This window comes from Metopolophium dirhodum, chromosome 2 (genome assembly GCF_019925205.1).
Source record: "Metopolophium dirhodum isolate CAU chromosome 2, ASM1992520v1, whole genome shotgun sequence".
NCBI lineage: Eukaryota > Metazoa > Arthropoda > Insecta > Hemiptera > Aphididae > Metopolophium > Metopolophium dirhodum.
Genome location: NC_083561.1, coordinates 22,431,928 through 22,459,046, shown reverse-complemented (window position 1 = coordinate 22,459,046; position 27,119 = coordinate 22,431,928). Strand labels below are relative to the sequence as shown.

General features: G+C 31.0%; 1 protein-coding gene across 3 annotated transcripts in view; it reads right to left on the bottom strand.

Annotated features, from left to right (window-relative positions):
- The window catches only part of LOC132939104 (neurotrimin-like), a 106,645-nt gene that overhangs the window by 39,096 nt on the left and 40,430 nt on the right, over positions 1-27,119 (bottom strand). For all 3 annotated transcript variants that reach the window (XM_061006124.1, XM_061006125.1, XM_061006126.1), the window contains exons 4-5: positions 6,031-6,189; positions 4,781-4,909 (exon numbers count right to left, since the gene is read on the bottom strand). In XM_061006124.1, coding sequence (XP_060862107.1) covers positions 4,781-4,909; positions 6,031-6,189 — 288 coding nt within the window. The remainder of the gene's footprint in view (positions 1-4,780; positions 4,910-6,030; positions 6,190-27,119) is intronic.

The following is a 27,119-nucleotide window of genomic DNA, read 5'->3' as shown; positions in this document are numbered from 1 at the left end:
TAATCGTTTACGACAATAATTCTTTGTATTCGAACATTTCAAACAACATAGGTAGCAGGGCGTGTATACGTACTATAAGTGTAACAGGAAGACCTGACAATTAAATTAATAACTCTTATTGTAATCAATATTATTTTATTTTTTGCTTTTTTATGTATAATTTTTGACTTGTGCGCTGAACGAAAAATATAACCTTTTTTATTTTTATTTTTAATACTTAAAATAAAAAAAAATTAAAATATGATAAAACATTTTTTTATGGCATCCAATTATGAGGATATGCCAAGCCTTCCCAAATACGGACTATACAAGCCTTCCAGTCTATTTCCCTTCGCCAAATAACATCTGCGCCATGGTACATCTCAAACATCTCACTACATATAAAGATCTTAAAATCGTAACAGCTATAGCAGGGGTGGCCACAACGAGGCTCTCGAGCCGCATGTGGCTTTTGAGTCAGTTTTGTGCGGCTCAAAGTTATTTCTATAAATAAATAAATGTTCCTTTATTTATTATAAAATGAAAAATGTGTCATCATTTTATAAACATCTCTTAACAATGTGGCTCGCTTCGAATTAGCTTCATAAATTTGCAGCTCCCGAAATTAAGATTAGTGGCTACCCCTGAGCTATAGTCTCTAAAACAGCTAGAAATTACAATAAAAAATTCAACATCAAACAGTTAACCACACAAATCTATTGATTTCTAACTTAGCCAGTGAATTTATGCCAAATAACCCCCCGTGTCGATTAAAAAGACACTGGTGTCAAGATCTCCTGAAATATTACAGATTATAAATACTCTATTTTATCTAAAGAAAAATTTTTGAAAATTTAAAAATAGCCAATTCGTAAATTTGGTTTTAAAAAACTATTGATTGTAAAAACTTTTATCTAAGTAGGTAAAGTGGTTTTTTTATGATTTTATTAAAATTTTAAAATTTTAGTATAGAACTAAGTAATTTTCGGTAATTTTAAAAGTAATAACTGATTAAAAAATATTGAAAAATTGTCATAAAGTATTTTAAAAAAGTTTAAACTTTTATCTTTTTGAATTTAAAATGTTTGTTTCTAATGAGTGAATCAACTGATGAGATTTAACACAATTTATATAATTCAGCGTGTAATAAAAATAAAGTGATCGGACGTGTCTTCCATACACCTCTCATGCATTTAATATTAAAACTATTTATGTAACAAAATGTATATTAATTTGTTGTTAATAGTTTCGGCCAGTCTTTATTTTACGGTATATTATATAACGTGAGCATTTAAATTTCTCGCAAACAATAGACATTTCACTCATAAAAATGGATTACAGTTCAATTACTACCATGACGAATAAAATCACGGCTTCTTGAACAACGGGATTTGCGTTTTATGCACTTGGGAAAATATTTGGAACAACTCTGTGAAAAAAAATTGGAAAAAAGTACAATAGTATCATCAGAAAATCGGAACATATAAATAAGACATGTTCTTTTATACATTATTGTATATTAGGATAATATAGGTATAATTATTATTTATTCCTTTTCCTGCTCTTCATAATATTATTATTTGTCGTCATAATGTGTGCGGATCGCGACTCATCTCTTGTCGCCGTCCACCCCTGTTTATATATGACAATATATTATACGGCGTGAGCACAGTGAAATATCATGTCGATCACGACTCACGAGTAATTATCGTTCATATTTTATTAATAAATCGCGCGGCGGTTTCACCCGTCGTCGTGGGCGTAGGTTGATGCGCGCTTATAAAACGTTTTGTTCCCAAACCGACGATTAAAACTTTGTTTAAAATAGTATATGAAAAAATATGCGTTACGAATTTAAACGACTCCGGCCCGTGGGGGGGGGGGGTCGCGTTTTTGTGTGTGTGTGTGCGTGTAAACATTATATGCGCTGAGGGGCGCGTGCAGAATAATTGCGCAGTGTAAAGAACACCGCTACGTCGTAACGAGACCGCCGCGCCATATAATACGACTAATATAACATCCCCCGTCACCGACCGTCGTGTTCGCATTAGGTTATATAATAGTAAACAGTACTAATTTAATAATAATAATATTATAATGATGATAATTAATTGTGCGCGCGGCGCGTCTCGTGCTGTATATTATATTATATATTATATAATATTGTGTGTGCGGGTTTGCAACGATCGCGTTTTTAGAACGAACAAGTACGCTTGGTAGGCACGACAGAATGCTGTGGGACAGTGATACGATTAGATTAGATTAGATTTCCGAAGGAGAGGGGCGTGCGCACAAATACGTGCTGTCTGTTTTGTCTTACCTATATCTCGAAAAAAAAAAAAACCATGTTTACATTATGCGATGTGATTTATCCTAGCCCTATTTTCTTGTACTTAAACTATACGTGCTATACATATATTCAAATTCTGATTTTTGAAATTTTCAATTACACACGAACACCATAATATTTTCGAATACTTGATGTTTTTTGTACCATTTAAGGATGATTTTGTGACCAATACATACTTCTGTTTTTCAAAGGATAATAATATGTCTATGCGGTAATGATGGGGGCTTAGATGATTTGAAAATGTTACTAATTATTGATCAAACATTAAAAATACTTAGTAAAAATGGCCAAAGTATAATAAATACTACATTTAGATACATCAACATTTTCAAGAAAATTATCTGCTAAATAATTGGTAGTAAAATAGTGGGGTATAGTTATTTTAAAAATAAAAGTTTGTATCGCCACAGGACACTATATCCTTAATTACTTAATTAATATAAAAAATATCAGGGATTTTAAAATACGGTCTTTAAGTACCTACCTACTTAAAAATTCTAAAAATTAGAATTTGAATAAATATACTATTGGAGAGAAAAATAGGGGGGGGAGCATGCTTAAAAAATCACCCTGTATAAATATATCAGTTTTATTTAATTGCAGATTTAGCAAACACTCACAATATTACAATAAATACGAAAATATGATTTACAATCTAGTGCGAACTCGATCGATACAGCGATAAACATATTATACGTCTCGACGACAACGGTCACGTGGCTAGAAGTATAATATATTATACCTACCGCCTACACGTAAATTAATAATTATAGTAATGTCATGACGTTGCTTTCGCGAATTTATCTATTTAATTTCAAAATGTAAATGTTTAACGTAATGATGATATACTATAACATTATCCTGAAAACTGATAAATGTATACGAAAACGATTTCACAATGATTCCGTTTCAGCCGCATAAAAATGTCCATGAAATGGTGAACAGTGTAGACGAAAACGAATTGATTCATTATCCACACTCCCCCGCGTTTCACAAAGCCTGTGGGTTATTTGTGGTATTTATTTTTATACCTCTGTGGTCTTGTGAATTGATTTTTTCAGGTACAGGCTTCGTATATTTGTCTGGATGCGATGTTATTAATAAGAGATCAAAGTTTATATTATTTATGATTTACCGTCTAGTTGATTTGCCCGTCAATTTCAATTGAATACACAACAGTTCAAGCACTTAAATTCACTAACTGATTTATGATTGATATTAAACTGGCCATAAAAACAGTTTACTTATTTAGATTATAAAACTTTTTTATTTATAAATATGTTGATACAAATAAATCGTACGACATGTGTTGACTACAATATTATAAGCTACCTATAGGCTATATTAATACCTAAGAGGAAAAAATCGAAATCAAGAAAGTGCATATTCGTATAGACATAAGTAAAATATTGTAAATGAAGAAAAAATTTAATCTTGGTGCTAGATGAATTGATCGACATGTGGTGTAAATCTATGCGGTGAAAAACAAAAACAGTTAGTGTCTTTAGAATTTTCTATGAAGCATTAAATAAAAAATCGCGATTGGACTCGCGGCGTAGAAACCAGTGAAATCGGGTGAAAACATTTCCTATAAAAAAGTTTCCGGCGAGAATTCGCACAATCATGGTGAAGATGTGAAATGTTTTATCACGACCGGCCGTTGAAAGTTTACGACCATGAAAAACTTGAGCAACGGATTTTTTTCAATACACCTACTTGGAAGCCAACGGCTAAATGATGATGGTAAAAGAACTTTATAGAGTAATTAAATATTATAGTTTTTATAAAAACACATTTAATTTTTCAAAATATTCTAAGAATATTATGAAGTACACAGTATTATTAATGTTTATACTTCATAATATTATGACTTCCACGAATACTATAATCACGTTGTATAAATGTTGGTACTAGGCGTATACGTTTTCATTACATGGCGTATTTATATTGTAGGTATGATATTATCTTAGATCATATACAATGGATGGAGCTGTGTGTGTATTTCTCGTATACCGAGCTGTGTCCAACATAACCCCCCACTAACCATTTCATTTCAAGGTACAACGAGTTATTGCGCATGCGTTTCGCCAACAATCACTATAAAGTAACTAATAAGTGGGGGGGTGGGGGTATGTTTTATGCCGCTTTACATTCCATCCCCACCACCCATTTGATTTCAAGGTACAACGAGTTATTACGCATGCGTTTCGCCAACAATTGCTATAAAAAATCTAATAAGTGGGGGGGTTATGTTGGACACAGCAAATGATTAAAGTAGCTCCATCCATTGTATATGATCTAAGGATATTATATATACATTATATAAGTAATTAAAATGCGTCTTTCCGGGTTACAGAATATTTTTCACTGACCATGATACAGTTCAGAGTGATATTATGTTTGTACACGAGTATGATTATTATCACAATATAATATTATATAGGTACTCACAGTCCACGCTGACTTTTATCCGTTTGCTGACCGACGGGGGCACAGAATTTGTGGCGATGCACAGGTAGGCGCCCATGTCAAGCCGACTGATCCGATGCAGTTCCAAAGTGGGTTCCTCCCATTCGCTCACTTTTAAATAATAATATAAAATTAATTTTTTAATAATATACGACCAACGACGACCGATATAAACGAATACAAACGGATCCGTGCGGGACGCGGTATAATAAAACGGGCAATAATAATAATAATAATTATCAAACTTATTTCGCGGACGAGACAGTTAGCAAAACGCGGGGGCGGGGAGGTGTGCAGGTATGGAGATAAACTGTGTACGATATATAATATAAATATAGGTATATATTATATTTAGCTGATAACGTTGTCGCGACAAATCTTATACACGCGCGAGAGTATTATAAGTTATATTATATAAATACGCCGTGGGATGGATATATAGGTATATATTATAGGTGGTACAGCGACAGTGGTAGCGGTGGCGGCGGTGGGTTTACGCGTGAGGCGAACTTTTGCCGGCCCTCGCGTTTGAAAAGTTTTCGGATTCCTTTGTGTGCGACGCAGGACTACGGCCGACTGTATATATACACTGTCAATGATTCATTGCTACCAATAAGGATTGTCGCTATTAAAATGTCCCACCCTCGCCGGATCCGTCCGCGTGTTATTATTGTTGTTCCAATTAAATGGGGCCCGGGAAGCGAATAAGACTGCAAATTCCGCCTTGTAGCGTCCCGATCGGCAGCCCTCCCCTCAAAAACATTATTATTATTATTATTATTATACGTATATATATATATACATAACCTGCGGGAGAACGATAATTATTGTTGTTAACGTTTAATATTTCCATTTGTTTCCGTAGGTATTGTGAGCTCGTGGGTGTCGATGCGCGGGTGGCTTGGGGGGGGGGGGGGCAGGTGGGCGAGGAAGAAGACGTGCGCCTAAAACTTTTGACCGCCGCCGATAGGACTCACGCGGTTAGTATAGTGCTATTGTTGACTGCATATTATAATAATATTACGTTTAAGTACAGATATTCTGTGGTTTTGTATAAATATAAATAATATAATATTATTATATTGTGCTGTACAAGTAAACGTAATGATAGATATTAATATATTATATCCGTATATTATGTGAGCGAATGCAAAATATTCTATAATTCTAAGATTAGATTCGTATTTTATAATTATATATCTGCAGATGGACATAGTTATAAAAATTCGTACCGTTTAAGGTCTTGTTGATGTTAATTTGCAGACCGTCGTCACGTTTCCATTTGATATCTGGTTTCGGGTAACCATCCACGTGACACGTCAACGACACATTTGCTCCTTCTCGAACTATTGCATCTGAACTACTCAACGAGTCGGAAATCGACGGTGGTACTGTTGATAAAAAATTAGAACACAATTATTGTAATATTAGAAACGACCACTATTATATTTTTAGTAATAAATTTATAATTCTATAGTTAACTTTTCTTGTTTTCCAAAAAAAATACCATTAAAGCAATATAACTATAGTCAATAATAACTAACCATTACTGGTACTCCTGGTAGCAGGTTGGTACAAAACAGAAGCGCATAGACAAGAGGGGGATGTTGGTAGTATGACAAGTAGTAAACTTTTAACTGATAACGTCAAAGAATGGAAACAAACATTTTATATTAAACATTATCGGTGGTTGGTGGGCATAGTTACCTATGATACCCCACCCCAAAAATATGCCACTAAGTTATATGCATACTATAAATATGATATCGGGTACAAATTGTAATAAATATTTTTGACTTAATATGATATAAATAATTACAATTATTGGTTAACTCTAATAAATGGAAAATGAATAGTTTATATACACATCATAGTAATATATGCAGATATATAAATACATATTATATACAATGATAGAAATAATCACGATATTATAATATTGTGTTTACACTATTTAAGATTAATGAAAAATTAATAACTATACATCATAATAATACTATATTATAACGTTGATATTTGTGTTCTATCCGGTGGTCGAAGTGGCTCAAAATAAGTGGATAGATGCCCTTGATTTATATAGTTCTCGCGTATAGCTTAAAAATTCGAACTCCTTGGGGAGTGGGAGAATTAAAATCCATTTAACCGTAAAATTATACATAAATATAACGCTTAAAGCATTTATGTACGTACAACTTATAAATACTAACAATATGAATTTTACCAGTGGTCTTCAACCTTTTTGGACTCGCAACCCACTTTTTTAGGACTACATTTTTCGCGACCCACGTAAGCTTTGTAGAAAAACAAAAAAAAAACTTATATTGCTTAATGCTTTGTAGTAGTACTATTATAACTGAATAAATAAAAATTAAATTTTAGTACTTAGGTAAAATATTTAATTATTATTAATTGAAAATGTATAGAATTCACACGAAAAAATATAATAAAATAAAAATACGACACAAAAAATGTAATATGATGTTTGTCCTTGAATGTTTTCACATAATAAATTCCACCTGCTACGTAGAATCATACCAGTATATGAAATATATACTGTGATTTGATATCCATTATACTATTTTAACATATAGATTATATAAACTGTATTTTTATCTATTAAACTTATTTTTTATTTTAAAAAGAAGACGTATCGCGACCCAATTTTAAAGCTTATACGCGAACCCAAAAATGGATCGCAACTCACCGGTTGAAGGCCACTGCATCATACTATTATACTAAAAGTATAAAAAAGGTTAGAAATGCTAAAAATTGTTCAAATATAAATTGTATTAATTACATTTTTTATAAAAACTATAAATATTTTAATTAATCAAAAATATTGTAAATCTGAACTCTATAGGACCAAAAAGCAAACATATTATGTTATCAATATAAAATTGTAAGAAATGATTTTTACATTTTTTAGATCTAGTCGTCATATCCCAATTTAAACGAGCAAACAAATGGGTGAGTACTTTTGTTTCTTATCGAAAAGGAATAATATTTATAATATTGAAAATCACTATAATTATTCTTTGTATTACTTTAACTCTAATTTAAAAACCATCGTAAAAATGAAAATTTTATCAGAAACACCATTTGAAATTGATAATAATTGTATAGGTACACGTCTTATAAGGAGGATGTATTATTTTCGACACAATAATTGTAGGGATGGAAAATGTAAACTATAAAATGTGGAGGGCCCCATCCCACCGTCACTTCGACTACTGGTTCCTCTCCATTTGTTACACATAGGTTATAAGTACCTTTATAGTTTATATATATATAAACAATATATACATAATAGTCATAATACATGTATAAACCTATATTTATATATTATATAGTATGTCATACCTAATAATTTAAAAATCAATTATATAATGTACGTTTCATTGACATACATTAAATTCAAATCATATAGTTCAGTATAATATATGTTCCTAGGTAAACCCTAATTTATGAATATTTAATTTGCTGTGCAACGAACAGAGCTCAATTACTTTATTTGAATTTAATGTATACATACCTACTATGAATGATTTGGTTTAATTATTATTTCATAGAATATTAAAACAAACACTTTTTTACAGCAGCACATTTCATTGAATTTTGATTACGATAATAATTATTACAAACAACTCGAGGTGAAACCAATTCAAAAACGTTTTTATCACTGATGAATATACTGTAGTACACCAGTTCGCACACGACAATTAATGTAATAGACAAATGTAAAGTAGGTAGTAACTAGTAGGTAATTTATAACTATTTTACTATATAAAAATTTGCAATATTTTTTAAAAATATAAAATTCAGAATATTATACAATTAATTTTCTTAATTTAGTTAATTTTAGTAGGGGGCGATCGTCCCGTCGTCCAAACCACGAGCCGCCACTGCAGCCCATAAGGGATTGAAAAACGAAACTATGAACAGTTTGAACACTCCCCGAGTCTCAAGGAATATGTTTGCAAAATTTGCAGGTGCTAATCGGTTCAGTAGTTTCCAAGTCTATAAAAGCCCCATACACACAAACATACATTAGTTTTTATATTTATAGTTATATCATATTATATATACTATATATGTCATTCATGTCAACTAACATATTGCATAGTATATATAATATTCACAGTCACTATAACCACTACCATGGTATACTTTATTACGGAGGGTATATATACGTCCTAACGTTAGTACAAATTTAATAAAATGTATACAGAATTAGTGTTTACCACCATGCGGAAAACTGTGTACACGTGATAATAACAAAGTCACACATGATACATAATAAGCCTTTTAGCTATTCAATTATAAAAAGGTTTCCTTTTTTTCGGTTAACGCATTTCGAGCAATTTAATAAACGCGCGCAACTTGTGTCCTTTATGAAAACATTATTGTGAACTGTATCATAAAAATTATTTAATTCGAAAAATTAGCGATGTTTTAATTTGATTTACTCTTAACTCCGAATAAGGTCTCACTCGTCGTTAGTGCGTCAGTATATAATTTATATATATATATATATACATATATTATTCGGGTGCGTGTTATTGTGACGAATAAATATCTTTTCGACGTGCTGAAAAAAACCACACACTCGTGATAACACTTAAAAAGTCGCATAATATAATGAAATTAAAAACAAAATGTGTATATTTAATTGTCATAAAAATTCATTGGGTACCAATAATTGGTAATATTGGAGGCAGGTCACTGGTTCCAAAAAAATTAATACCAACGATTACAAATATTCTTACATTGAATGTTAGTTATAATCATTGGTATAATTTTTCAGAACCGTCGACCTACAGCCAATATCCCCAATAGGCAATAGCCAATATTGCCAATATTACCAATATTTTTTATGAAAATCAAGTATGCACGTTAATATTGCGTACCTATGCCTAGTAATTTTGTTCTTAATTTCATTATAAAATTGTATAATTTAAAATTGTTCACATAAATTGCACTATTAAAGTGTTATCACGAGTGTGTTATTTTTTTCGGCGCTTCGAAAGGAAATTTGTTCGTCAGTATAACGCGTTTACAATATTTATTATTATTATAATACATGTACAAATAGATAAATCTATACTAAATATAAGTACGGACACTAACGACGAGTGAGACCTGCTAAAGTGCTAAATACGTTTTTTTCTATATTATAAAAAATAATAATAATAAGCGAGCGCGCTGATATTACGCTGCACTGCAGCAGTACACGGACAGGTGGTACTCGTAAATATTACATATTATTATATTATATACCTATATATACCAGCGAACTGGTATTGAGACAAAATGTGTCGTTAGGAAAATAATTAATATTACATATCGGCAGTGTGTAAGCACCGTTGGCAATAAAGATTAGCGACGTGTCATATATATATAATATTCTCTTTCTTTTTTCCCCTTTCCAAAGGTCAGAAACCGTATAGGGAGACGTGTGCGCGGCATTCCGATAAGACGTGTGCACACACACACACACACACACACACACACACACACACACACCAGATGGCGAGAAGTAGCTTAGGGGGCAGCGGCAGTGACGGCGACGGCGGTTACCTCTCTCCACGTGCGTGGCGTAACCCCTCCTGCACGAGGTGCACTGCCGGCCTTAATGCAAAACGTGCCTCACTTACTAATCTATTTTTTATTCCCCCTTTATGGTTCTTTATTACTGGCCTCTGGACTTTTACACGTCGACCGCCGACCTACGCTGCTCCTTTCCCTCTATAAATGTGTATGAAATGAAATGAAAAAAAGACCAAAAAATCGTTTCGCAATATTTCCGTGTTTTGATATCTCGCTGTATCTATATATGTGTTTTCCCACGGCCAAAATCTGTCGGTGAGCTTTTCGAGGAAGAGAGAGAGAGAGAGAGAGAGCGTGACAGCGATGGTATAAGGGTTTGGCGGAGAAAAGCACTATAATAGTCTCGGACACAGATGAACTGCGCAGTAATGGTCAAAAATCATATTACTTTTACCATGGCGTTTTCTTTTGACGACAACGGTCTTTTGAAAAACCGGAAGATCACATAAACGTGTATGAAATGTAACTCTTAACATAGATAGGTACACAATGATGATCCAAACTTTTATTAAATTATATATTTTCAGACTTTTATGTTACTTTCTTCTTATTTTTCTCTAATAGTTTTAATTTTTACAAAATAACATTTTCATCAATAACACGCGGAAGTATAAAAACAGTATGTCTTCATATTAAACTAGGTTTTGGCCATAGAAAATACAATACTGCAATAAGGCAAGGACTAAAATTATTTTTTTTTTTTTTAATTTTATAGGGAGATTGCTTGAGTAACACGTATTGTGGGGCAAGGATTCGTCAATAAAGTGGTTACCCATCCGGGAACTAGTGACATCGGCCAATGTTTGACCTCAGAGCATGTCAGTAATTGAGACCGACCACCGAGCCAAATCAGGCCCCAGAGACTACAATTATTATTATCATTCAAAAGGAAATATTATAAAAATTATGTTTAACATTAATTAATTTATTAAAATTAAACTCTATACCTATTTAATTTTAGATATTCTATAGGAGACAAATTAAAATGAACATAGTATTATGTGTAGTATAATATTATGTAATAGGGGGATGGAGTGGTCGAGCGGACTAAGGCGTCGGTTGTGACGCACGCCAGCGCTGGTTCGAACCTCGGTTCATGGGCGGCATTTTTCTTCGGGCAAGTCACGGAGTCCGGAGAACAAGTGCCGCCATCCCCCACCGGGGCATGGCAGATACCTACGGGTGCCCACTTGAAAATCTGCCAAAACTACACACACATGTTTATACCTTCTGTTCCCTCTCACACAGTTTAAAAACCACCCAATGGCCTAAGTTGCCGCGGATTAACTAATAAAAAAAAAAAATATGTAATAACGCTAGTTGTTCATAAGTATTAAATATATAGCTGGTAGGTAGACAATTAATGGTATATATAGGTAAGTATACTAATTAGTAATTACTAACTATTAAAATACTTTCACGTTGAATGGAGAGAAATAATTAATGATAGCTATAAATGAATTAATGAAATTGGAATGATTAAAGATAAGTTTTTATCCAAACCTATTTTAATAATAAAAATTATACAATTATATAAATAATTATGAAGGACAGAGGTAATTATGAAAATAATATAAAATATGATCCAACTGCATTAGAAATACAAGTTAATTAATAATAAAATATAAAAAAAATAACTCAATAAATAAACTAAGTAGGCAAGATTAAATACATATAGTCTATATAGTTTTTTTTCAATAAACGACAATAAAAGGGTAGGTACTATTTTTTTTACTTGCCATACTGATAATAATATAGCTTGGCGCCACTGTAGATTTCAATATATTATTAAAGAATTTATTCAATGCAAAATTCCAAACCATAACTATTAAAATATAATCCAAAACAACTTTCATAAAAAATGGACGGCGGTATCATACATTTAATTGTTTTTTATGTCCGTCGAAAGTTTTACTCGATTTCGTGGAAACAACAAAATTGAATTCGTCGGTATACATAATAATCATAAGCCATCAGTAATTAGCCATCAGTCTTGATTTGAAGCTGTATTTCCACCCTAAAAATTAATATAGGTGGCTTGGCTTGGCCCGTTTGCTCCTACCAGTCACGCAATACGATTGAGAGTAAGGGCTATATTATGACATAAACGCCAAAGGTACAATAATTACATATCATTTGTGCCAAAATTACTATTTCATATCAGTAGTAATTTAAAAACGTCGATCTTATAAAAAATTTTACTACTTGCGCATGTCTACAGATGGATGTCCACCCGGGTTCGTAGTAGTAAAAACCTTGCCATCCGCATACAGCACACAGTTTGCTTATGCCTACCATAACAACACCTTATCGTACCAATCTTACCATAACCACAGTTCATAATCCGCTACAACATCTAATGACCATAGTCGCCGGGCTTAAGTTCGACAAAAAAAAAAAAAAATATTATTTTATATTTTGCGTTATTTTTTAGAATCAAAATAAATAAAAAATATTGAAAGTCGATTGATATTTTTGTATTTCATATTTGTTATAATTGTTCGTCGTTGATTTCTTAGAGTTTAATAATAATTATGCTTACCTAATTCAAGTGCATATTATATTCATCAATAGGTTATGATATTATAAGCAGGTTTGTTTTCATTTTGAAAAACAAAGGTCACAACCTGAGGTTTTCTTCTGGTTATAAATAATAATATAATAACCGCGTGATCATGTATGGTTATAGATATACCATCGAAGCATAACAAGTACCCACCCCAAACTCAACTTTTGAATGATAATGACGCATTTTCCCGTTTGAGTGTCCTTTATTTTTATTTGTTGTACATAATATTATTATGAATGTGTAGACGATAACGAACAGTCGGTATCTGTAGTCTGAAGGGTCCATTCGGAATGACGAGACTTATTGAAACGTTGTATTTGTACCCGATGTACTTCCCTGTTTGTAAAGAATTTTGTTCAATATTCATCCGACCAACCGATGCGTGAGAAATCATGAAATATATCTATAAGTCCTATATTAAACTGGAAGTGGATTTGATGCAGCAGTGCTCCATCGTAGGGTGCTGCAGGGTTCACCTACCTACATCTGAAGATAGTTCGAAATAATCAAAATAACGGTGAAATATTAATCATTAAAATATCATTATAAGCAATATTTGTTACACATATTATTACTAATTGTATTCAGTAGGTACTACACTTTTAATAAGAACGTCGATGGTGCAAAAACATAATAATGAGATTAGAAAATATGATTAAAATATGAAACAAATATAGATGGTATACGCGATAAAAATAATGATAATATATTATGTTAAAGACACATTTTATACTAAATAGAGATAAAATACTTGTGTAAACTCAATCAACTCGTTGAATAATGAAAACTGTAAAAAATCAGAAAGATGTAGGTGATTTAAGAAGTTGGAAAGGTCTTCACAAAAAAATAAACTATATAATATAGTAATAGTCCCTATACCTCGTTTCGTTTGTCCATATTCAGTATTTGGTGTCATATACTACTATAATAATATACCTAGTTAATTATTATTTATTGTTAATAATATTATGTAGTACAATATTATTATAAATAATAAAGCGTAAGTAAATTCACGAAAAGTAAATATTAAAAATATTGTTTGCCATTTCGATTGACAATGTTAATATTAATATGATAGGTAGTTAATAAATAATAATTAATATATGATAATGATTGAACAATAATAAATATGATATCAATATTACATTGATATTAAATACTAATATTCAATAGTATTTTGGGTCCTGTTGGGCGAACATCGTCCGGCGTCGCAGGCTTCTGGAGTCCCGGATGGGTGACCACCTGGATACTTTGCGGCAAATCCTTGCCCTCCCATAAAAACACGCGTTCCAACCGTACCAACCGCACACAATACCCAATGTCCCATGTTGCCGAGAGTAAAAAAAAAAAAATAATAATAAACAAATAAAATTTACTGCGATTATTTTAGCTAAAAATGTAATGTTATAAATTATATTAGAAAAATGAAAACGAAAATGGATTCAATATAATATTAAGTACCTTCTAAAGAAAATGTATTATTGAGAAAATCTAAAAATTATACTAATTTTTAATAAATAATAATAATAATTTCACACCTACAAACACACTCGAATAAAATCAAATATCAACATTCATCAGTCATCTCCATCTCATCCAAATAGTCTGTCGGTCCTGGTCAAGAGTTAAAAATTAAAAAAAACATTTGAGATAACCAAACGCACAGCTCATTATATAGAAAAAGCATAAATAAGATACATTATTATCACAGTAGTATTGTATTACAATATTATCTTGAAAATGTTTAAAACTACAAAAGTCCAAACCATCGCATAGGCTAATAAACAATGTATATGGAAGCCTTTAATCTACTAAAAAAAATTCAAATATACAATTACAAATAATAAGTGCAACTGTATTGAAATAAGAATATATCACGAATTGGCCACACATTATACACTCATAAACATTTAATAAGCAAAAAAGGATCAACGTATATGCACCTCGTGCGACTACTGTCAAACACCTATTAACTGAATACCTCCTCACAAAAGACGCCAGAGACAAACTGATGCTCCCCAACAATCTATGTGAAATACTAGCACCAAACACAGAGAGAACATCGTCACTTCTAGAACTTCTCAAAGAGACGAACCTTCTTCAAAAAATACAACATGAACACTTAGATACATCACATACAATTTATATTATCCTAAAACTTATTGTATCATATTAATTATCTTATATACACCTTATTCTTTTGTAAAATTTAAATAAATTGTAATAAGTATTTCTGAAACGCCAATAACCCCGGTAGTTGAGGCGTATTTTTAAATAAAAAAAAAAAAGAGAATACAATCATTTAGGTATTCAATATCACGTTAATATTTATTTTATATAAAATAAATTGTCGTTTAATATAATATTGTACATGTACCTATATTTATCATTTAATATATTATAATGTGACTATTATAATATTTAAAACATGGAAATTAATAACGAAATTGTTTGGATTAACAAATACATAGGTATCCAAATCAAGAATGTACATTTTAACACTGGAATATTGTGTAACGAACAATCGTATTTACGTACACTATAACATTAGGATTTGGATATGTAAATGTGTATAATACGATATGCCTCAAACCATAACGGTACGAGACAATATTTACTTAGAAACAATTACTACATTTCTTTGTTACAATAACTTCAAAGTGCATAATATCGCGACTGGTGATGTACAAATGAACAATAATATATGCAAACCAAATTATCCATTTAGTAAACATTCTTTATTTACCTTCCTATAAACTCCTTATTATACGCATAAAACTCACCCAAAAACTACATATATTATTTATCTTTATAGCACAGGAACGACTCTACAAATTCTTATAACAATGTTTTTTTTATTTTAATGTAAGCTCTTACAGCCGTGTTAAAAACTATTCGGCTTACTGTATTTTTTAAGCTAAACCGTGTATTAGCGAGTTCATTATTTAAAATTAACAAACTTTACTACACGCTTATAAATTACAAAAAAAAAAAAACTATACTATATTAATGTGATACGTCAGCTAAATGATTTAAAATAATTTTATGAATAATGCTAAAATATCAAAAAAATATTACGTGGGTACCCAAATAATGTTTTCAAAAAATATTCACATTAAATCATTTGTACCTATAGGTTACCATTGAACACTGACCGCGAGTGATCACCTATTAACCAAAGGTCGGTATGGTAAATTATATTATTCTGGATGTATATTTTATTTTATAAATTCTTTAACTAATGTTATTTATTCAATATCAAATTTTTATATATTGCCTACCTACAGTTTATTTTATTCACTAACTATTATATTGTTACCTGAAACCGCTTTGAAACGAAACACACCACCGTTAGTACTGCAAGACACTCTGCTGTTTTATTATTATTAATCGGTTACTAAATTGTTGTACCTCGGTTAGAACATAAGTAAACAAATCAGCAAAATTAACCGGAAATTCATGACAACTCAGTAAACTCTTATAGCCAAACGGTTCAATGATTAACTAAAAAATTATTATCAGAAGAATAGTATAGTACTATTTATCTTTTTACTTGTTGAAATGCTTTGAATATTAAAACTATAGTGATCTGGACAAAACATTAATTTTTCTAGATTTGTACTTTTTTTAAACGTGCAAAGATTTTATGAAATAAATAATAAAACTTTTAAAACTTTTATTTTCCATCTTTTAATTTTTATTATTATTATTTTTTTTTATCAGATAAAACTTTAAGTTACGAATCACATCTTGAAGGGACAAATGAATCGAACTCGAAAAACTTTTCAGATTTCTATGTTTATAATGCCAATTCATTTTTCAATTTTTTATAAATCATGTAATGCAAAATAAAAATAAAAAAAATAAAAAAAAAATTTTAAAAACACACTTTTCCATAAAAACATTTAAAAAAAAATTTTAAAAATTGCACTAAAAAGACAAAAATAATTCTCTGTACTTAAAAATAATGAAAAATTTATTGATGAAAAATTTAAAAGTGTGTGGTGCTCATACACTTGACATATATTCCCAGTCACTATCTTATAAACATGATTGAACAAAGAAGTGTATGTGAGACTTTCCTTGGCTTTTAAATTTTTCATCAGTAAATTTTTCATTATTTTGCTCTTATACTTGACATATACTGCCAGTCACTATCTTATAAACAGGATTGAACAAAGAAGTGTATGTGAGACTTAGCTCGGCTTTTAATGTTTTGTATGATGCACCACACACTTTTAAATTTTTCATCAATACATTTTTCATTATTTTTAAGTACAGAGAATTATTTTTGTCTTTTTAGTGCAATTTTTAAAATTTTTTTTTAAATGTTTTTATGGAAAAGTGTGTTTTTAAAATTTTTTTTTTATTTTTTATTTTCTACTTTTTAGTTGAAAGTAATTTAAAAGCATGTATATCACCAAGCTCTCGATTTGTTTCAAGATTATTTTGAGAATTCCCAAGTACTTGTGAGCGTCGACCAAACTCTTCATAATATGCTTACTGTTTTGTAAAAGTTGGTTACCGATTTGTCGCATAACAGGTGCGACTCTTCTCTCTTCATTGTTTTTTGACCAAGCATAACTTAGCGGGTATTTGACTAAGAGACCCCGGACCGAGGGGGATCTCAGCTTTTTAGGCCCCAGATGAATTTCCACCATTAGGGAACCAAAGCCCCCACCCCCCCACATTTTGAGTTAAGTATAAATCGGCGGGAATTCAAGTTAAAGACCTCGGGCTAAGGGGGAACGCCTCTTTAAGTTGAAGACTACAGTTTTCCGCTTTAGGGAACGGGGGCACCCCCTCCCCCCATTTTGGAAATTTTTTTTTGCTTGATTTAGGTCCGGGAGGCCACTACGATGTCCCCCGTCAAGGGGAAACTCTGGGTTTTGAGTTTTTGATAGGATTTAATGGGATTTTCTTAAATGTTGCTTTTTATTGATAAGGAGTTTGATAAGAAATTTAATTTACTTATTTTTCATTTTGGCAGCGGACAGATTGATCTAATCAACCACATCGGTAGAACATGAAGTTACGAACAGTCTGTTGCTCTTATTTTCACTGCTGACTGTAGTGTTTAAAGAATATCGGTATCCGGTGTTTTCGGTACCTATATCAGAATACCGGTATAATGTTATTTGGTAATAATTACCGTTGTTACCATAGATATTATAATAATGGATAGGACACGCCTATACTTGCTTCGTAAGAGGTTGCGGTTTTTTTTGGGGAAGAGAGAAAGTTCAATATCTGCGAGAGATATTACGGCGACGTCGTGGGGACAATCCTTTTTTTTTTTTTTTGGTCCATGTCCCAAAATGACAACGGATTATTGTATTGTCATCCAAGACCAAGGTCTATACCAATTTTCAGAATTATTCATCTTCAAAAAGTACCTCAAATCGAGCGCGCAAGATTTGATCACAGACAGACGTGAAACCAAACTTAAGAAAAGTGTTAAAAATGATTTAATTTCTGATTTTTATTTGAACTTATTATATAATAATATTATATTTTGTAATACGGCGCTTGGTATCGGCAATATTATATTGGTACTCCGATGAGTAAATGAATATATTTGTTATTTATTTATTTTATGATATTATTGAATTCTAAAGTATCATTATGTTACGGCCACAAAGACTTTTTAATTAATGTAATAGTTTGTCAAGCCTTAGAAAAAAAACCAAAATTAAGTAGCAAGTGGAATACATAGATGTATCGTTATATAGTGGATATTATTATTAGATGGAAACCCATGATGAAAACGCAGACCAGTGAGGTTATAAATTTATTACAACGTTGGCCACCACGGTGAATAACAGAGGTTTTATTCATATTATAATTACATTTTTATTATATAACGCGTGGAAACCTTCTTTATGCAGAAATATTACATTTTGCATAAAATAGGTCTTTCATCGTGTACGTTATTGTACATTAAAAGTTCTGTACATTGAGTTTGCGCGTATTTAGAAAATCAAATATTAATTAGCTTATCACTGGAATTGATGTCTATATAATTAAATCTATATATTGTATGCATAGGTACAACGACGTATACATTATACATATTATACTGTATACAGGGTGTAACAGAAAGACCTGGCAGATGAAATAACTTTTGTTTTAATATATTTTTAATCATTTGTTTTTCATATAGGCGGGTGCTTAACATTCTGTGTAACACAACATTTTTATTTTTTAATTTTTAATTTTAATTTTTTTATTACTGAAAATAAAAATGTTTAATTTAACTAAATTTATTTTGGAAAAATTCCAAATAGCCAATTTGTAAATCTAATTTTTGGATATATTTTTATGGTGAAACGTTTATTTAAGTCAAGCTGTTTGTTTTTTCAATTTTTAAAATATCAATATCTTTCTAAGTGGGTAAATTAATTTTAAACGTAATCACTTTTTTTTAAAATAATCTTTTTTTCGGAATTTCCTGACAAAAGTATCTATTTTTCTTAAATTATTTATTTTCCGTATAATTTCCATAACCTTTATCATTATTAAATATTATTTTACTACTTTTTAAAATATAGTATCATGTTTTTTCATTTTTATTTGTCAGGTCTTTCTGTTACACCATGTATAGTATATTTTTTTTTTTTTTTTTTTTATTGGGTAACCCGCGGCAACATAGGCCATTGGGTGTGGGGAGGGCACTGTAGGTTTTATATTGGGTAGGTTTGGTAGGTTTTATATTGGGTAGGTTGGTACACGTGTGTGTTGTGTTTGGCAGAATTTCTAATGGGGCACCCGTAGGTTTCTGCCATGCCCCGGGGTGGGGGGATGGCGGCACTTGTTCTCCGGACACCGTGACTTGCACGGAGAAAAATGCCGCCCAGTGGTCGAGGATCGAACTCGGACCGGCTGTGCCGAATCCGTCGCGTTAGACCACTCGGCCACCTCGTCCCCCCTATAGTATATTATTATACAAGTAATCATCACGGTAACTGTATGTCAAAAAATAGTACTCTCGTAAACAGTCTCGACACGTGTTGGTGGTGGTGTGGTCATCGTCGTCGTGGTATTCGGGTGTAAAATCTAATTCGAAAGCTGCGCAAAAAAATAAAAATTGATTTGGATCTTTGGTCGATATATTATGCGTATAGTAGCGGTATGTGTGCTTTCCGGATCATAATAATAACTATATATATATGCACGCGCGTCTTATGGGTACCCATAATGATATGTATATCTTTGAATTCCGTTACGATCGTTCACCTTATTATAGGTACCGTATTCCATTATCTACACTGACCACGAAGCCGAACGTACGAGTGCACTTATATAATGTACACGACACACTGGCCGGAAAATCTGAGTGTCTCTCGAGAAATGTGACTTTTGTCTCCCCTTATATGTATCGGTAATGTAATAATATACTGACCGGTCGGTTTGTATTTTTACCTTTGCGCCGGATGCCGGGATAACGATACCCAATTTATTTATGAATCGCATCAAAGGGCCTTTGGTATACATCATACGCGCGCAAACACACACAAACACACACATACCGCACACAACACATAACACGCATTCCTTTTAAAAGCCGTTCCGTGTACCTATGTACATGTCACAGCGGGTCCAAAAAATATTTCCCAATAATATTCGTTACACTAAGCCACACCGCATATATAGGGAAGAGTTAATAACGATATTTTAGATAAACACGTTATACCTACCTACCGGCCGGCCGGTCACCTTCGTGGCTTGAAAGAAAAACACGGAGCGAATACGTTTTGCATAATAATGGCGAAGACAAAATATGTGCACACTATATATTATATTATATGCACTACATTATATGGTAATAATATAATACTATATAGTCTGTGTATACTGCGCGCAAAGCAATATTATTAGCAGGTGCCTACAATATATTATAATACATCATTATTATTTGACCATACACAGCGGACCCATTTTGGTTATTACTTATTTATTATTATTTGCGGCACACGTTTTGAAAAAATACGTACCTATAGCTCCTATTGACAAAATACATTGTTTTATATTGTCTGTAGAACGGAAAAACATTTTGATTAATTTAGTGCTTTAATTATTATTTATTAGACATTTTATTTGCTTCGTACAGTGTGTAGGATGAAATGCCTTTTTAATAATATGTACATAATAATATTATTAAACGTTGTACCTATATGTTGCGACGTGTGGAGATTTTCGGTGAGGCCAAAGCCAATTCCTAAATTTTTGCAGCTGCAGGTTAACGTACATTGCCCAACTCAAATCGTTATCCGAACGTCGTCAGATATCCGGCTGTCATTTTATTCGGGGGTTAATTGAGGGGACACATTGACGCGCCCAATTTGTTAGAACGTCTCAGCATATCCGTATTCCCGGTAATACCATACTTTATTAATACCATACTATGTTTTTTTCACATACCTTGGTTAGTCGGACCAACTTTGATAAAAATCTTTACATAACCAGAACGATGTCCAACAACAAACCGTAATTTTCGTACTTAGAACTTCTAAATACACTATATATAGGTACTTAATATATTTGATTTTTAAATTTTATCATATATAATATTCTCATATGACATATATGTCTATTTTTGTATAAAATATAATATCTATTATGGACAAAATATTTTTAAATGTATATTTTTGTATTAATGTAAATTGTTATTAAAAGCCGTTAGGCGTTAATTATATACAAAAAAAAAATAATTAGTTTTATTATTTAACATTATTTCTATACATCAGATTAATAGGTATTTGGTGAATAAAAATCTTGGAATTTTTCGTGCTTTTTTTATAAAATACTGTACAAGTACGAGAGTGGAAAAATGTTATTATCATAGTTAATTTTAATGGTTTTTTTTTAGTTATTCAAAACATTATTAAATTTAATTACATTACGACTTGACTCTTTAATTTAAACAAAATATATACAATATAAAAATGATAAACTAAATTAAAATAATTTGTTGATGAATGTATAAGATAATTTAAGTTAAAAATTAAACGAGTGATAGAAATGGTTTTTATAATAATAAATCTTGAAGAGTTCTCACCGACTCACTATGTAAGTTGATGTACTATTTGACAATATCACTGAGAAAATATGCTAAAAGCGGTGTAAAACTAAATATGAATGAGAAGCGAATTATAAAATAAATTTCATTGGAGTAAGACTTGCTATCTTGACACATATTTCAGCAGTGCTATTCATTATAATTTCACAATCTACGATATATTATCGAGTAAAACAGTTGTTTTTTTAATAATTTGGTAAACTCTAATAGGATAGGTATTACGAGTAATTAATATAGAAACTAAACGAAACGAAACAATGAATAAACTATTGTTCTTTTAATGAAACGTTTCATTTTCGATTTATAGCAGAACGGTGTCGCTGTTAATACTAACATTTAATACGAATAGAGCTTAATTCGTAACCATTTAGCATTAATTAATTTTAATTTTAAAGCATTGACAAAATATCACATTCATAAGACGTTTTTTACTGGGTACTGTTTTTAAGTTCAAAAGATGATTTAACTGCAGGTTACCTATCTGATACCCATAAGCCCATAAGGTGCATTAAAATATGTGTTAAAAAACAACAAAATTAAATCCATAATAACAACTAATTCGTGTCATAATAACATATTATTTCTGTGGAATATGCTTTCATATATCGCAGAACATGGAAGTTACTGACTGTTTGTTTATTATTAAATTATAATAATAATATGATTTAAGTTAGTAAATACAAAATTGAAATATAAACGTTGAAGGCAATACTTCAATACACAGTTGACATTTGACAGTATACATTAATCATTAAAATTTAACGACGATTTTCTTAATTAGAGATACATTTCAATTGTCCACAGTGATTTGTGACACAAACGTGCGCTGTCGTGCCTTCTAGTAGTTATATAATCACTCCTAACCCTTTTGACGGACATTTTACTTCGTTAAGGTTTTCCGGTAAAAACATTTTTTTAACCACGTTCGTTATACCGACTTCGAAAATGTTGATGAAATATATATATTATATACGGTTGAAATGTATACAATATTATACATCATAACAAATACCCTTTATATTGCTTTACGTAACAGAAGGTAAAGTAAAAAAAAAAGGATTATAAATAGTGGTCAATACAAATACAATTAATAATATTATATTATATTATACCAATACCGATAGTAGTTTGAAGTATTATTTTTATTTTTGTTTTCCAAGTTTTAAAGTTATCTGAACCGAAGTCGTTATCATTTTAAATCTGGTTGAGCAATGAGCTGTCACCGTTCAGTCATTATTGAGATTAATAAAGCTGTCCGCTACAAGGAGGTTTCCGGTTATGGGTCAAAGTATAAATATAAATATAAATAATCATCTTTACTAAGTCCATGTTTGTTAATAACTACCCATCTGCTTCCCAAATTACCTATAATCTGTCTATTATATTGGCCTATATATACAATTTTAAAAAAATTGAGTTCAAAAACAATACAGATTATACGGAAAAATCGTATATATTAAATACCTATGCAAAATCCTTCGCAAGGAAATTTGAGGAATCATAGATATGTTTTTGGGTATACATAATACTAACCGGGAACGGTTGCAGTGAAAAACTAAAAATATTTGCCTAGCAACGAAAAAAATCGTAGATATAATACCCATAATCAAACTATTCATTGTACCAATACGTGGCAGGTGAACTGGAAATCATTTTGCACGAAACTTCATGAAATTAAAAAAGAAGTATTCATATGGCCACTTCCCACAGATATTCCATGAAAGTTCGAAGTCATTCTAACAATACTCCGGATCGGGCACACACACATGACATATCACTCACGGCCACCTAATGAGTAAAAATGACCTCCCCCCCCCCCCCAATATGTCCATCACCCTTCTCTCGACAATACACATAATTACAGGAGGTCTTGCATACATCGTAATTCAGAACAAACGCAAAACTTCCAGAACATCCATTAGAATCTCTTGACCACAACATATCCTCACTCGCAGCCACCATCGAAAAAAGCGAATCTACAAAACAAACTGTAAGTTATAAAAATGTATACACACATTTGTAACATACTTATCGTTTCGAATAATTAATAATTGCAAACTATCCAATATTTATATTTATCAATCATTAGAATTAACTCTACGCTATGTAAGATAACTTGTTTCCCAATAGTCTATAATGTATCGCCTCGTGTCTTTTATTAATAAAAAAAATATATATATATTTACTCAAAACTAGTTTTCGACATAATCGATTTCGTTTTTTTTTTTTTTACCTAATCCAATAACGAATAATTACTGACTTAAAATATTAAACAAATGTTCATTGGTATTAGCATTTTATATACAAGGTATCATTTTAAATATATTTCGATTCTTTAAGAAATATTTAAAGAAATTTGAATTTTTTTTCTATACAATAAATATCGATAAAAAAAATCAATGCTCATTCGCAAAAATCGTAAATTTAATACATGGATCCACGTAAGCTTATAATACTGGAATGAAAAAAAATTCGTTTAAATATATAATGTTTTTATTAGAAATTCATCGAAATTGTGTAAGTGTACAAATTATTGCGTAGTTAAAAATGCATACAATTTTCAATATTCATATTTCATAGTCACCTTAGGTCTTACAATATAATAAGTACAAAATTCTATGGAAGTTTGCTTACAAGAATTATGAACAAAGTCGAGTGGATTTCCATAAATATTTGTTGAAAGCGTCTAGAGTTTTAATTTTGACGAAATTGAATATTCACATGCAATAAATAACGATTTCCTAAGAAATTATTTTAGTTTTTTGTTGTAATTCAAAAACTATTAATTGTAAAATTTTGAAATATTCTATTATTACTTAAATTATCGTTTCCTATACTCTATGCAATTTTTAAAATATTTGTATGTATATTAAATTTAAACTACAAATAATAAATATGCATTTTTAATGTTCTAATAAAAATGTTATTTAAGCTTAGTCAACAATCTTCACAATTTAATACAAAATCGTACAAAAATTGTATTTAATAATATAAAAGATACATAAGTTTTATGTGCGTTTCAAGTTCAAATTTCAACAAAATTCGTCAAGCTCACGAAAATTTGTAAATTACTTTGTTCATTAGTTGTCAAAAATGTATAACATGTTGTTACAATTTTTATAGTTAAGGATTTATTACAAGGTTTCTCATAAGTCATAACTCATAAGGTAACTGAAACCCGAAAATCTAAAATAAAACGTACCACAAAACATACCGAATTATTGAGGAAGTCAAATTTTTAGGTATATATATATTATATTTTACTGTAGACAATGACATTTTCAAAATATTTAGATTAATTTTGAACTATTGTCTATTTATAGCACGAACTCATTCATACTGTTCCATTATAAGTCAGTATTGATTTAAAAATTAATAACAATAACTCGTGATATAAAATACACCTGTATAATATTGGTAGGTACTATAAATAAATTATAATAATATAATAAAATAAATTGATGTTTTCGGTAAAAATTAACTTTTACTAACTTAGCCCCCTCCCTTCACCAAAATCCCATTAATGTTCCAAAAACAGACAGATTTTTAGTCGTGTGTAATCGACTCCCCCCCCCCCTCCCGCTCAAATTAATTACAAAAATGTTAGCCTACCCATGACATTTTTATGGATTTACGTCTATGCTAATGGCACGGGCATTGTGACTAAAAGACACGGCCGCCGTCCAGATTTTAGATTATATTTCCATTTGAAAAAGAGACAGATATTATTTGCAAAAGAACAATAAATTCCGAAAATATGTTTTGATGATTTGACATTTGTTTTATGTTAAGTGGTTCAGAGGATTGTTATTTCCAGGAAGACTACGGAAACATCAGAATATTTAAACGATTTAAATGGGAGAACTTTTTTCGATATAATAATATATAATATACACCGTCGCCGAGCTGCTATTTTTTTCATTAAGCGTGCTGGATATTGTATATTGTACCATCAAAGCACCAGACATGTTGAATAAGATGTAAAACAAAAACTATATATATATATATATATTTCAGTTATTTATAAATTATTAAATCTATGTTTTATTCGAAATGTAATATGTATTTATTTTTTCAGGTCTTACTGGAATAACTTTTTCCCCAACCATAGATTAGGTTAATCAAATAAAATGGTGTAGTCACCTACACCAGAAAAAGTAACACAAATTGTTCAAGGTCTTCAATGTATTAATCTGTAAAACAATGCATGACGTATAGAATTGATTTTATGTAATAATATTTAGATATATATTTCAATTGTTTCGTTTACAAGAAAACATAATATTAATAATATATAGGAGGTACCTACAATTCAATACAATAATTATGATTTGAATATTCCCATTTTACAGTTAACTCTCTGGTACGGAAATCAATTTACTGTAATAAATATAAACTTCGTTTTAGTAATTAAAATAAATTTCCATTTAAAATATACGCGCGGTGAACCTGTAAAATATACACTGTACTGCCGAGCAGCGTTCACTGATCCTAAAAACGGATATAACTATTTACCATTGCATAGTATTATTTATTTGGATTGTATTGTTATTTTTTTGTAACGTATTATGAAATAACAAAGCTCTGATCGTCGATAAAGTTTTAAATGTCCACAACAACGACTGCGTACACCGTACAATAATACATCAAGTCGTGAATAAAATCGCGGCACCGACTCGCTGAATCGCGATTGCAATATTGCGCGGTTTCGATAGCGGTAACGGTATAGTGGTTACTGGTTCAATTATTATTGTTATCATAGCATTCGTGACGGATGTCAAAAACGACGCGTAGTTTGAGAATCAATCGTAGTGGTGCCTGAACGAGTGAACGACATCGGTACGTCGGTACCTACAACTACCTACCACACGTAATCCGAGTTTGAAAACGTCGTATTTGCGACGATATTAATATCGCACGCGTTACACACCAAATCACAACCGCGGTTATAGGTTATAAATCGGCAACCTGCGCGCGTATTACAACTATTTTACAACACGCTGGTCCGGAAAATCTCGCGGTTCTGCGCGATTTCTGGCGGCGACGGCGTACAGTCACCGCGTGAA